Source organism: Cricetulus griseus, chromosome 3 (assembly GCF_003668045.3).
Source record: "Cricetulus griseus strain 17A/GY chromosome 3, alternate assembly CriGri-PICRH-1.0, whole genome shotgun sequence".
NCBI classification, from domain to species: Eukaryota; Metazoa; Chordata; class Mammalia; order Rodentia; family Cricetidae; genus Cricetulus; species Cricetulus griseus.
In genome coordinates, this window is record NC_048596.1 from 278,538,374 (window position 1) to 278,553,470 (window position 15,097).

General features: G+C 41.9%; 1 protein-coding gene across 5 annotated transcripts in view; it reads right to left on the reverse strand.

The window, feature by feature from the left end:
* Positions 1–15,097, reverse strand: part of Agtpbp1 (ATP/GTP binding protein 1) — a 108,326-nt gene that overhangs the window by 20,784 nt on the left and 72,445 nt on the right. For 4 of the 5 annotated variants that reach the window (XM_035443017.1, XM_027409701.2, XM_035443020.1 and 1 more), the window contains 4 exons: positions 12,515–12,659; positions 9,889–10,042; positions 8,892–9,072; positions 7,962–8,091 (listed from right to left, as the gene is read on the reverse strand). In XM_035443017.1, the coding sequence (XP_035298908.1) occupies positions 7,962–8,091; positions 8,892–9,072; positions 9,889–10,042; positions 12,515–12,659 (610 nt within the window). The remainder of the gene's footprint in view (positions 1–7,961; positions 8,092–8,891; positions 9,073–9,888; positions 10,043–12,514; positions 12,660–15,097) is intronic. The other variant, XM_035443018.1, reaches the window with a different exon arrangement.

Genomic DNA, 15,097 nt, shown 5'->3' on the forward strand with positions numbered 1-15,097 from the left:
CTTCAGGGCCAGGCCCCTGGCAACTCCCACGGGTGGATGGGCATCTGGAGAGGAGCTTTTGCTGGTTTTTCCACTTGCCTCACCCATGGGAAATGCATAAGGAACCTTTCTGGTTGCAGCCAACAGGCGGGTAAACAGACAAAAAAACGGCTTATGGCCACTGCCATCTTGGCCATGTGGTATGACCTGGGGGGGCCCCCCGCCATCTTGACCATGTGACCTACCTGTAGGCACGCCCACTCCAGAGGGCAAATCTGGCTGCCTGACTTCGCTTTCTGTCAGATTTCTTTTTGCTATTTATTTATCTATTTATTTGTCTGTGATTTCTTCTTTCACTGGCTCTGTTGCTCATGGCTTGTTTACAGAATACTGTGTCTTTCCAGGGCCCTCTGTTTAAGTCTACTCTGTCCCTTTAAATCTCCTGTCTGTCTGCTACAATGTATGGATCAGAGATTGCATTCTGGTTCCTCTTTTTACTGTTATCCAGTCCTGCTTGTCTCTATACCTGTAATTTAACTTAATACCTATATAACTATATACAACTTAAATTAAACTGTACTAAGACTCATATTTCTAAATTGCTATAGATCTTTAAATGATGGTAAACATTTAAAGTCATAAAGGTCTAATTTAACTATACTTAAAATATAAGCTAACTCTATACAACTTAAATTTAACTCATGTATCTTTAAATGATGATGAAAGTTTAAAATCACAAAGGTCCATTTCAAATTAACAAAATATTTATACCACTCAGTTCATCCTGTAAGCCGTTTACAAAGGTACAGCTTTTTTATTACAAAAAGGGAGTTTTCTCTAAAGGCAAACTTTTGACTGCTGAGATACTAGGACAGACAGCCCTCAAATGCTCAGAGATCTAGAGAACATGGCATTTAAAATGTTTTGTTAAAAAGCTTTTCATAACAGAGAGACAGGCCAGCTTCTGGCTCCACCCCATTTCATCCAAGAAGACTGAGGAGCACTGAAGAAACTTCATCTCGAGTCAGTGACAACACTAGTCACTGAGCAACCCTGCCCTTCACCTCAACTGCTACAAGGTACTCCAGACCGTGGACAAGAGGACTTGACTTTCCCGGAGTTGCTTGGGCCAACGGTAGGGAGCCTTCCTGTAGTCTGTAATCCATATGTCACATGCTATCAGCAAGAAGGCAGGTGTCCTGCAGCCCGCTACTATGGATGGAGGATCTTGGAGCTGGCTGTCCATACAGCCTGCCGTCAAGTCTCTGTTATTCTTTAATCATTAATTCAGGTAAAATCTTATCCTTCTCAAGAACTCTGATGCTTTTGACGACTGGTAGTCTTGCCAGCTTAAAGCAAAACAGACTTCAGGAACAGGTATTTTAGGGTTTATCTATGTAAAGATAGGAAAGTGTAAGATGCATGAAGGTCTGAAAGTGCAAGTTACGAAGGTCTGAGGATAGAAAGGTCTAGCATGGTGGATAAATGAAAGTTATGAAGGTCTGAGAATGGAAGGTGTAAAGGTCTGAAAATGGAAGGTCTAAGATGGTAATGTAAAGTGTATGAATTAAAGTTATAAAGGTCTGAGGATAAAAGGGCTTAAGTGATGATAAGGTGACTTGAGACATTAAAAAGAATGAAATATGTTCCTGATTTCTCTATTTATCATGCTACTGTTCATAGTAAAGTTCTACAATACCACTATAGAATCATAACTATATGGTCAAGATTAAAATGCTTTTCATTGTCCTAAAAAAAAAAATCTGTCAATTTTAAAATGTTAATGCTTTCAGCCAAGTTGCTTCTAACATGAATATGCTGCTAATGTGTCTAATACTTATGTTTCCACAAACTCTAAGGATTCTTGTAAGTTCCAGAGAGCTGAACAAACAGGTCAGCTCTGTTGTTGGATCCAAACAAACAGGTCAGATTCACTTCAGTTATTCAATCTTTCCCTGGTCCCAGGAATCCCTTCCCTCATGTTGGGACTTCTTGGGAACCCCTCCCTCATCTTACAATCTTCCCCTCAAGTGACATGACCTAAGAAAAAAATTTTTTCTAAACTTAACCTTGTCCTCTGCTCTGCCAACATCTTGCCAGGTCTAAGAGGCGTCAGGGAGTTCCATACAGCCTGGACTGTGATGAAACAACCAGCTACCCCAGGACATGTCACCATCCCAACCTTCTCAGGTCCCCCAAAGATGGTCAACGCCCCCCACGTCAGCAGAAAGCAGTCTTGAGAATTCGACTCCCTTATTCCTTAATCTGCCATGTCTAACACCCCATCTTTTTTTTTAATAATAAGTAAAGGTGGGATTGAAAGGTTAAGGCATTATGCTGCCTGCCTCTGTTACCTGGCAGAACAGACAGTACCCTGGTCAGCCCAGGGTTCCATGGGAACTGAGTCTGCACACAGGTGCAGGACCCCTTTAAAAGATAGGCCCCTGCCCATTTACGCTCTCTCTCTCTCTCTCTCTCTCTCTCTCTCTCTCTCTCTCTCTCTCTCTCTCTGTTCTCTGTTCTCTGTTCTCTGTTCTCTGTTCTGCTCTTCTCTTCTCCCACCTACGTGCTCTCTCTGCCTCTCTATGGTGACTGGCCATGGCGGTCAGCCATTAACCCTGTTCCTCTTCTCTCTTAGTCTCCCTACTCTACCAGGCCTATAGTAAACTGGTTAACATGTCTAATATGTCTCTTAGTCTTGTGTCTCCTCCTCTTTTCTTTCTTTATTTCTAATTTAAACAAAACTCTAACAACTGTAGCACCAAAGCTGGACACAGACGTCAAACTTAAAGGCCAGTTTCTCAGATGAACACACTTGCAAAAATGATGACTAAAATCCTTACAAAGCAAATTCAAGAACATGTTAGAATCAGCCACCATGGCTGAGCTGGTCTCACTCAGTTAAGTCGCATAACATATAAAGGACTTGAGGGCAGAAATTACAGACAAAGCCTCCAGCAGGCTGAATGCCCCTCCACAAGAGTCCCAAAGAAACCAGGAATATCAACACCAGCAGGCTGTGTAAAACAAGCCTGCAATCAATATTACAGTAAATAGGGAAAGCCTGAAGGCACTTCCCCCAGACTTTGGAATAACGCAAGGGTGCCTCCTTTCTCCACTCCAATCAAACAGGAGAAAGAGGCTTCAGAAGCCCACGTCACTCCCAGGTAGCTTCCTGGCCTCTGGGTTGTGCTCTAAGATGTGATCTCTCAGCGTCTGCTCCAGAGCCACACTTCCTGATGCCGTGCTCTTCACTAGGGTCATGGACTCTCACCCAAATAAACTGTCTTCTAAAAATGGTCAGGATCATATGTTTTATCACAGCAACAGAAAAGTAACCAAGACAACGGCCTTCTTAACAAGTCTGGAGCACATGGGTTTCCACATTTCTATAAAGACAAAGCTGCATCCTACACCTGGCACTGAATCCAACAAAACAGACCAAAGGCCTGAATGAGGCCTGAAGCTTTCAGAGTGGTAGAGGAAAGCACTTCAAGAAGCAGCGTAGGCAAGGATTTTCTGAAAAGAACTCATGGTACAGGAAATAATTCTAATTGGCAAATGGGATTACATAAAATTAAAGTGTCTGCCCAAAAAAGTAGACAACCTCATAAAGGAAAGGAGGGAAGTGTTGTGGGAACTCATTCTGCCAATAGCCTTGGGGCAGCAAGTTGTAGGGTATGGTATTGTCTGCTATGTGACAGACAATTGATAAGCTGGAGTGGAAGTGTGTTCTCACTCTCTTGCTTTGCTCATGCTTGGTGTGGTCAGAGACCAAGCAGCAGCATCTGCTTGGCTCTGTGTCTGTGAGTCTGTCTTTGCATTGCACCAGTAATAAATTGGTTATCACACTTTTGTGGGTTCGCACTTCGTCTGGCACCCAATGTGGGTTAATTTATATGTATAGCTACCCAGTAAGAAGCCTGAGCCATCGGCCAAACAATTATAAATGATATTAAGGCTTGGGGTGGTTATTTGGGAACTGGAAGGCAGGACAAGAAACCTCCAGCCACATGTGGCTCCCAAACGTTTGTCAAGAACTTCCACATACAACCTGACAAAAATTTAAAAAGGATTCTAAACACAAAAAAACAGGGTTAAGCATGGCTTCCTGGTAGCAGCATTTTATCAGGTGGGCTCTGTCTGCTGGAGGCAAGCAGACACACAGCTCCTTAAAGAAATGTCTTCCTGACTCAGCGTTAGCAGCAGAAACCTGGAGGCTGGGCGGTGGTGGTGCATGCTTATAATCCCAGCACTCAGGAGGCAGAGGCAGGTGGATCTCTGTGAGTTCAAGGCCAGCCCGGTCTACAGAGCTAGTTTTAGGACAGCCAGGGATACACAGAGAAACCCTGTCTCAAAAAACCCTGCATGGAGTTTCTGAGCAGCTTGTGGCATGGACCTAAAAATCTCCCCAGAGTTGTAGTCCGTGCACATGGCTGGCACCAGTACCTCTGCATGAAGCTGGACTCTCAGGGAGACAAGGAATGGAGTGTAGCCAACCACTTATTCCTAACCACCACCACTTAGCATCATGAACACTCTCCTCGTCAAAACAGAATTACAGACACACAAGGACAGATTCAAACAAAAGGGGGGGGCTCACAGTGCATTTGATAAATATGGGCTTGGGAGAGAAAGGATAGAGGATACACAGTCATAGATAAAAAAATTAACGATAATAAACTAAGGTCCTTAAAAAAGAAATAGAGTAAAAAAATATAATGGGCCATGTAAAGATAAAAAATACACAGAGCCTGGATTATGTATGCTATTGTGTTTTCTTTGAATTTTTTGACTGTTAATGAGCTAACTACAGAGTGATATTTGATTGTGGGAGCTGCTAAGCTAAACCAACATAAAGGTATCTTGACTTCAAAATTTCGGTCTAAGGACATGTTACTTTGGAAAAGAGGTTCTGCTTTTGTTTCCACAGAAGATGAGAAGCTGTGGATTCCTTCCAGTCTAATATGGTTTGATCAAACAAGACCCCCAAAATGGTGACCCAGGTGATGCAACATCCATGACAGCTTCAGGGGTTCTGTCTGAGATAGACCAACCACAGAAAATACCCCAGTCAGGACTTAACCATAATTCAAAATTTTCTTTGGGTCCCAATAAGACCACTGTGCCCAACAATCAGCAGAAAGTAGTTTAGAAAACTACTCCCAAATTCTCAAATATTGTTTATAAATGTTTATTTTCATTTAAAGGGGGTTGGTTATAAAAATGGTTAATGACCACAGTCAATCTCTTTCTAAAGAAAAAAAATATGAAATGGAAATGAATACATTAGTATGAATTTTGGTTTATTGATACAAGTTTAAGGTCAATTTTGATACGCCATATGTATATTTCTACTCTTCTTTAAGGCATTGTGTTTATACAGCTCAATTAAAAATGCAATATGTAGTTAAATACAAATTAATAATCATGTATGATAGTCAAACTTGCATTCTTGTCAGGATTTCTAGATATGTAGATACATATTTCAGATGGATAGGTAATCTTCAATCACTTCAAAGACCTACAGAATATGGCATTTAAAATGTTTTAAGAACTTAGACTTTTCGTGAAAGTGAGACATGTCTGCTTCTGGCAGCACCAATTACTTCAAGAGGATGATGGGCATCGAAGAAGCTCCTTATGAAATTTGCTTTCAATATGACCAGACTAGCCATATGGGCAAGACATTGCTCTTGCCCGAACTGTTTGACTCTATGCTGTATAAACTGGACATGCAGGACCCACAGGACAGTAACTGCTGAACTTGCAAAAACAAGACTGGATGGTCCTTCAGGGTTCCTGCTTCACAAAAGAAACTGCCAGACATTCTGCAGGACACAGAAGAAAACAACTGACAAAACTTTGCCAGAGCATGGCTGAACAGATCTTCAAATTTCCTGCTTCATTGAAAAGTCTGCCAGGTAGGGCTAAAGATAGATGCCCCAACATTACAGAAGAACTTTGGGTGACTTCCAGGCTCTGTCATTTCTAGAGTTTTGGAAGTTACTTACAATATACTTCCAGTTTAGTTAGGTAATATATCCTTCTGGGGTCTTTGATGGAGTTGAAGAAAGATAGTTATAGTTAACTTTTCCTTAGTTATGATAAAAGATAAATAGAAAAGGGGAGACGATGTGGGATGTCCTTCTGTATGCTGCAAATATGTGTTGCTTTTATTGGTTGATAAATAGGCTGTTTGGGCCTATGACAGGGAAGAAGAATATAGCTAGGTGGGAAATCCAAACAGAGATAGAGAAAGAAGGCAGAGTCAAGCAGACGCCAGGGAAGCAAGATGTGAGCTAACAAGTCACGAGCCATCGTGATAAAATATAGAATATTAGGAAAGGAAATGGCTTAATTTATATGTAGAGCTATCCAGTAAAAAGCCTGAGCCATCGGACAAACAATTATAATTAATATTAAGCCTTAGTATGGTTATCTGGGAACTGGTGGGTGGGACAAGAAGCCTCCACCCACAGATGGGTTGGAGCGAAAGCTCAAGAGCACAAGTTGTTCTTCTGAGAGACATGGGCTCGGTTCCCAGCACCCGTGACGGGCTGCCTGTGACCACCTGTAAATCTAGCTCCAAGGAACCCAGGCCCTCTTCAGACCTGCTCAGGCACCTGAACACGTGTCATACAAGCATAGCAACACAAAAATTTTTATTCTTTAAATTATTTTATTTAATGTATATAGATGTTTTACCTGTATGTATGTATATACACCAAGTGTGGGCCTGGTGTCTGCAAAGGCCTGAAGATGTTGGATGCCCTGAAACTGGAGCCACAGATCATTTTGAGCAGCCACATGGGTGCTGGGAATCAAACTCAGATCCTCTGGAAGAGCAGCCAGTGCTCTTAATCACCGAGCCATCTCTCCAGCCCTAAATCTTGTGGTTTTGTTTTTATGTGTGGAAGGTTGGGGAATTGTTGCCAACTACACATCAGACATAGGATTAATATCTAAACACTATAAAGAATTTTTTTAGAAACACTAAAAAAAAATCACCCATTCAATAAATGGTATAAAGAACCAAAAAAAAAAAAAAAACCCAAAAAACAAAAAAACAAAACAAAACAAAAAAAAAAACAAAAAGAGTTCTCAAAAGGAGAAATACAAATGTGTAATAAATAGTTGAAAAGGTGTCTGGGGACCCACACAGTAGAGAGAGAGAACCAACTCCTAGTTTCCCTTTGACCTCCACACCTGTACTGTGGACAGGAATGCCAACCCTCATACATAGAAGATAGATAGATAGATAGATAGATAGATAGATAGATAGATAGATAGATAGATGCAATTTTAAAAAAAAAAGAAAGAATTTGGCATCCTTAGCCACTAGAGAAATGTAAATTAAAACTACTCTGAGATTTTACCTCATGCCAACAAGAGTAGCTATCACAAAAAAAAAAAAAAAAAAAAAAAAAAAAAGCAACAGACGCTGACAGGAAGGAGGGGAAGAGGAGCTCTGCTCATTGTTCAGAGATAGAAACCTGTGCAGTAGCTATGGGAGTCGGTGTGGGCATTCCTCAAAAACTACAGGTAGAGCTACTGTATGAGCCACACATACTCATCTACGTCAACAGCCAGGGATGAGAATTTCATCATCTGTGGAAACAGATGCAACTGTAAATCATGACGTTAAGTAGAGTCAACTAAACACAGAAAAACAAATACTGGCATACATGGAACCCAGGTTAAAGCTGTGCGTGCAGGTCACAATCTAGGAAGGGAGATGGAGCAGAGGTAATAAGAGAGCAGAAAGAGGACTCACAGGGAGGTGACAAGCCTGCTCCAGGTGGGAGGAAAGCAAGACAGGCGAAGGCAGTGGGCAGGGAACACAGGAAAACACGGTAAAATGACACAGAGGTGTGAAGACGTCACTTTGCATGGTAATCTAAAAACATAACTTAAAATATACTGCCATTAATCAATAAGTACATCTGTGCATACAAAGGCAAACAAACACAGCCACGTACCAGAGGTAAGCGCTTCACTGCAGCCAGGTATTGTAGTAGCCCCTTTGCGTGGTAAATCGTAGGGTGCAAATCTGGGTTTGGACTTTGCCACTGTCTGTTCAAATCCTCTCCACTTAAAGAGCATCGATGACTACACAGTCGACAAAGACAGAAAATACGAGTGCCACAGACAGTCACATACACTTCTGATTCAACTTTGTGACTTATCCCAGTTAAGTATTCAAGTAAATGCCAACAGCGCTCAACTGAACTTACATAGTATTCATTAAGTAAACACATATCCATCATTTGCTATATGTAAAATCTTATGTCATGTTTTTGTAACAATGATGATTTCAAATTTAAAATAAACTTTTTAAAGTTACAAAAAATAAATTGCCAATTCTAGGCTTTTCCTCTGTACTTACAAAATTTATTAAAGGAGACATTCTCTATTGACTAAACACTAACCATTTGCTATACTAATTCTATATGCTGAGTGCATAACTTGTCTTGTACATGTGCTATGTGAGCCCTCCATCTGAGAAAGGCAAATGTATGAAAATCATACAGTCTTGAAAACTGTAAATACATCTCCATCTGCTCACGGGAACTGTGTACCAATGTTGTCATCCAGCAGAACACACTCTACAATCACATGACTAACAACGGAAGCAAAGTTGATATACTAAAGACCTTTCTCATATCCTGACATAGCTTCCTAAAACAATTCAAGAAAGGTTATATGAAATCACATTCTCATGGAATCATAACACTGACACATGCATTTAAAAGTTTATCTTTGATGAATGACTCACAGAAACTTGATTTCTTCTAGAAAAAAATCATCAAATCCATTTTCTGAATTAACTTGAGCACTATTAGAACAATAAATTTATATACAGACACCATAACAATCTATGATGTTCCTGTAAGTACTGCTTAACTTACTTTCCATTGATGACACCATCTGGATTTAGCATAGGAACAATTTTAAAAATGTAGGACTCCCTTAAGCTCTGGGCGGTGGGGCTATTACTCATGAGGTACTCCAGGGTTCCTTTCATGACCCAGCTTGCATTAGTTTCTCCAGGATGGACCCGAGCAGACAGGAAAATGTAAGGGCGATTTCCTAAGGTGCACATAAAATCTCAATTAAAATGAACAGTTACTACAAATCTGAATGACATTTCTCTCTGGTGTGAATTCTGATGGAGCCTTGGGGAAACTCACTATGAACATTCACACACACACTCTGCACTGGCCCTACAGAGAAAGACACAGGGAATGCAGGTGAGCTGCCGTGTGAGGGACCTTGTGACAGGAGCACACAGAGTCCTAACGAGAGGATACCACCTGGGAAAGTTTAAAATGCAAATTGTATTTCATAAACTCACAGAGAGAATGAAAATATTAGCAATCTAAGTCTGTATGCTAGCACAGTGAGACAGCGTGTCATGGTGCATTTACACGGTCCTACAATCACTCAACTCACTACCCCACATCCATGCACAGCATTCCTTTGTTGTTGTTGTTAATTTCAAATACTTATCACAAATTGAACTATGTTCTTATTTTTATTACCTGAGCTGTAAAATTGAGGTAATTTTTAAATTTTAAATAATGGGGGGAAAACAAGTAGCTATTTAGTGCTAGCTATCAAAATATTTGAACTCTAAAAATCCTGTTGTATTTTTGCTTCAGAATGATTTCTAGAAATAAGAACTAAAAAACATGATTATCAAAGGAGTCCTGAGAGGAAATCTCAGGACTCTCTCACTTCCCAAAGGAGACAACTGAGGCGTAGAGTAGGTCTACAACTACGAGTAGGACCAAGACTAGAATCCAAATCTTCTCATGCCTGCTCTTAGTGTTTTCCATTCTAAAATACATAGAAAGCAAACATAAGGAGAATGATTGGCATGTTGAGTGAAGAAGACAGACTTACTGAATTGACAGATGTGTTCATAGTAATTGGACTCTGGCATTGCTGTGATGGTCACCAGGGGACAGCTGTTTCCAGACAAGGTCTCACACAGCACATCCTTTCGGAAGTAAATCTGCTGAGGATTATGTGCTGATTCCAACTGCTGAAGATGCATCTTGACAAAAGTTTAAAAGCAAAGTATACAATCATTTCAAAATTTGCTACTGATATATGTAGATAACGCATCTAGATACCCTCAGAACCAGAAGCTAACCCGGTTCCCAAAACTCTCACTAAAACCCTCAAGGCCAAACATAACACAAGCAGCAACCTGTGCAGGACAGGAGCAAGGTACCACCTGCTAGTTTTACCCAGCACAGCAGCAGGGCTTCCTGAAGTGGAGTCAATATTCTAAATGAGTTCACACAAGCTCAGCTCAGCCTTTGCTGCCAATTTGAGCTGGGAAAAAGCATTTGTTCTGCAAAGCACTTAGAATGCTGGAATTATAACTAAAGCTGCATAATAGCAAGCTAAAATTACATACCACAAATTATGAACAATTCCTTCTGATTTCAAGATTAGTAATATATATGCAATAATGAGCACATATGTATGAATGTACACATACAATATGCATATATTACTACTTTTCTAGGATGAAGAAATGTCCATGCTATGAGCCTGTCACCCTCTACTAAAACACAGCAAGGCTCGGATGGTGTCCTTAGCCTTCCATCTCTGCTCTACAGGCTTGGGATGACTTACAGTCATGTATTTCATCATCCCCCAGTACCCCTGCCACTAGAACAGAGATTTTTGTTGTGAGGATAAATGTGGTGATATACTATTTATGATTTATTAAAGCTTGCCTGAGGATTCAGAAAGCAAAGTCAGCCTCAAGCTATAAAAATCAGGCAGTGGTGACAAACACCTTTAATCCCAGCAGCCAGAAGCTAGGAGGTGGTGGTATACACCTTTAATCCTATGACTCAGGATTAAGAGGTAGACGGATCTCTGTGAGTCCAAGGCCACCCAGATCTACACAAGATTGATCCAGTCCTAAAGAGAAACAGCTCACACAAAGATTATATCAGCATCTGGGATCACATGTCTTTAATGCCAGCACTAGAAGGGCATAAAAGATAGGAGCAGGGTCTTCAGTAGTCTATATCAGGGAGTCACTCTCCAGCCACATTGAGGATAGGAAGACCCTGAAGTCTCAGGATTCTCCAGCCATGTTGAAGAGAGCATAGCCATCCTGGGATTACAGTCTGAGGGTGGTGGAGACATGATCAGTCCTTTCAGTCTGAGGTAGAGTGAGAGCTAGTACCAGGCTGCTTTGCTTTTCTTATCTTCAGCTTGAAGCTTGAACCCCAATATCAGTCTCTGGGTCTTTTGTTACTCATGCAATATTTGGCACCCAATGTGGGGCACAACACCATGCCGCTGGGATTAGGAGTCCCATGCTCTACCGTCTGAGCAAGCAGATAAATCTGCCACAGCTGGCTGTTTGCTCACTTTATTTAGCTTTAGTTTTGTTGTATAATACAGACATCCAGCAATCTAACAGCTTATATTCACATTCTAAGGAACTGGAGCCTCTGATTACAGAATGAACCTAGTTCTAATACCAAAAAATTAATTTTCCTACAGAAAAATTCAAATGTGGCCATACTTTGCTACTGTTACATTTTTCTACAAGATTTAGTGCTTTTAGTTAAACTGAAAGTATCAACTTCCACACATGATAAATAAAATTTACATAGATTTTCCTTCCTTCCTCCTCCTCCTCCTCTTCCTCCTCCTCCTCTTCCTCCTCCTCCTCTTCCTCCTCCTCCTCTCCTCCTCCTCCTCCTCCTCTCCTCCTCCTCTCCTCCTCCTCCTCCTCCTCCTCCTCCTCCTCCTCCCTCCCTCCTCTCCTCCTCCTCCTCCTCCTCCTCCTCCTCCTCCTCCTCTTCTTCTTCTTCTTCTTCTTCTTCTTCTTCTTCTTCTTCTTCTTCTTCTTCTTCTTCTTCTTCATTTTTCCAAGATGGGGCTTCTTTATGTAACAGTCCTAACTGTTCTGGAATTCTCTCTGTAGAACAGGCTGGCCTTGAATTCACAGAGTTCTGCCTGCCTCTGCTTCCCCAGTGCTGGGACTAAAGGCCTATGCCACCATCACCTGGCTCTTCCTATTTCTTTTTAAAATTATTTTCATGTGTGGAAGCATGGGGGGTGAGCAAGTGTGCACACGTGTGCAGATCTGCTCACTCATGGGTGTCAAGTTTCCATTGCTTCTCTATCTTTACTTTTGGTTTTCTTTTCTGAGACAGAGTGTCTCACTAAACTGGAACCACATACCCAGGATCCAGCTCTTTTGCCCCAGCACTGGGGTTCAGGGGATCACCAGACCATATCTGTTTTCTGTGTGGGTGCTACTGATCCAAACTTGGGCCCTCGTGCTTGTGTAGTGAGCACTTTATACTCTGAGCCATCCCCAGGCTTTCGCAGTTACCGCATCGTCACATTTCTACCTATAACGTTTGGTGATCCCTGAACCTTCCGTGTTGTATTAATTTATTTAACCACAACCAACTTATTTCCAATTATCTGATATTTACTCATAATACAAAGTGATGTTGGTGAGTTTACAGCCCGTGTCTCTCACCTGCAGAGTTGAATATGTGTATGGATAGTGATAGGCAAAATAGCAGACGTCATCTTTATGCGGGAAGCTCACGGTGAATGTGATGGTATAGTAGGACTTGCCCTTCTGTCCCCCTGCAGCAACTGAGCTTCTAGAGAAGTGATTTCTGCGATTCAAAATACAAAGCACTTGATTTTCCATGCAGAGATGTTCTCATTTTCCTCTGATAATTTTATAAATTAGAATTTCAAAGAGAAAGAGAAAACCCCAGTGGATAGTCGGTTTCACCGAACTGTTTTTAGTCAACAGACACTATGTTACTTTTCTATTGCCATGAGAGTTTATTTAGGGCTTACCGTTTGAGGTTATAGTCCATCATGCTATGACCACCATGGCGGGGAGCACAGTACCAGGCGGCCAGGCACTGAAGCAGTAGCTCAGAGTTAACAAACCGATCCATGAGCACGGGGCAGAGAAAGAGCACACTGGGGTGGGGTTTTGAAACTTCAAAGCCTGCCCCCAGTGGCACACCTCCTCCAACAAGGCCACACCTCCTAACCATTCCCTAACAGTTCCACCAACTAGAGACCAAGTTTTCAAACAGGAGCAGCAGGAGCACGTGGAGAAGGTCGTCCCTCATGCCGTCTGCCAGCACTGCTCTCTCTCTTCTCTAGACTGAGCACAGCATAGCACATGGCCCTCACAGCCTCCGCGTCAGTGACTCTCTTTACATCTTGACAGTGCTCAGCCATGGCAGCTCCATGGCTCCAGCATGTCACCATAACGAGGGAAACAGCCAGAAAGAGTGGTCCAGGAGCACCATCCTCCTGAGCTGTCATTGAAACTCTACAAGCACTGTAAGTGGAGATCAGGGTATACATTTGCTCTGTTTCTGCTGATCTTGATGACAAACATGGACTGACAGAACCCCACTGACATGAAGCCATTTCTTTCCCAGAAAGTGACAGCATTTAACACCTAGGTTTTTCCAAAAACAAGCAGAAACCATTAAATCTGTGTAAAATCTACAAGTCATCATCTTCAGACAAAGCTTTAAAAGGAGGAGCACAACATTAAAAGTCAAAATCACTTTATGGAAAACTCAAGACTAACAAGATGGAAACCAGCAACCAAGAGAGGTAAACACCAAGGTCAAAATTATGAGCATACAAAACTTTGTGTGACTGATGGGAAATGATCATTAAAAACTAGAATGTCAGGATTTAGTTTAGATGCAGAGGTTTTCAAACTGAAGCACGTCCTCTCCTGTTTACCATTTATGTTCCAAGAGAAGGCCACAGGGAATCTGAAATCTCACGTGAACAGACAGTGGGCTCAGTTACAAAGGCTTAGCTATCAGGCAGCTCACAGCCAAGGGTATCCTCCAGGGGTATGAAGAGACTATTCCCTTAGTGAACACACAGGGGAAGGCAGAGTCCATGCTGAGAAAGGGCAAATCTGTGCCCATCTGAGAGGTGGGACAGAATTGTGAGTCAGATACTTATATAGGTTAAATCTTAAAGTTTAATCAGAAAGTATGTGTTCATTAGTAAAATATTTCTGAAAAGACATCAGCAAACTGTAATCGTTGGCCCCTCTACCAAGGAAAGGTGTGACTCACTCACAAAATAGCCTTTCCAGTTGTCACACTGAACCACACCTGCTAGCTTTCCAAACCAGGGAACGCACACAAACAACCCCAGGGTGCTGACAACTACATGAAGACAGGAATCATGTGTTTTTAACATATTTTTATAGGAAATAAAATAAGCATTGTAAAATATAGTGGAGTTATCGGGAACATTTTACAAATACAATTAGAGTCAAATGAGAATCAAGGACTTAATAATTCTAGATTGTTTAGAAGCAAAGCTGCAGTCACAAATAGGAGATCTACACCATACACAACACATACCCTTCCACACAAGCTCAGGGAGCACTTCAGAAGAAAAGAGAGGAAAGATTCTAAAATCTCGAGGTCACGGAGGAAAGAAGAGGAAGCACAGCAGTGAGGCTGCCTGCACACAACCAAGCCAGTGCACACGGCTAACAAGCCTCCACACCAGTCAGGGACTATGGTTATCTGATGGCTTCTGGAGGAGAGAGCTGTTTCTGTGTGGCCCCTGGTAGGTCAATCATGCTCCAGTGGATGTCGCCCACACGGGTATATGGGCAGCACAAATTGGACTCCATAGGACTCCAAGAGGCGGAAGAGGAAAAAGAAGAAGGAAGAGACAAAGTTGGGGGCTTTAGGGAGACAGGACTGGGGGTTGAGAGGAGTTAGAGGAAGGGGTAGGAGTTGACTAGGATAAAAAAATACATATTTATGAAATTCCCAAAGAGTTAATAAAAATTAGGGTTACTATGACCAAAGTAACTTGGGGAGAAGGAGTTTATTTGGCTTACACTTCTACATCACTCTTCATCACTGAAGGAAGTCAGGGCAGGAACTCACACAGGGCTGGAACCTGGGGGCAGGAGCTGATGCAGAGGCCATGAAGGGGGAGGGCTGCTTACTGGCTTGCTCCTCAGGGCTTGCTCAGCCTGCTTTCTTAGAGAACCCAGGACCACCAGCTCAGGGATGGCCCCACCCAAATGGGCAAG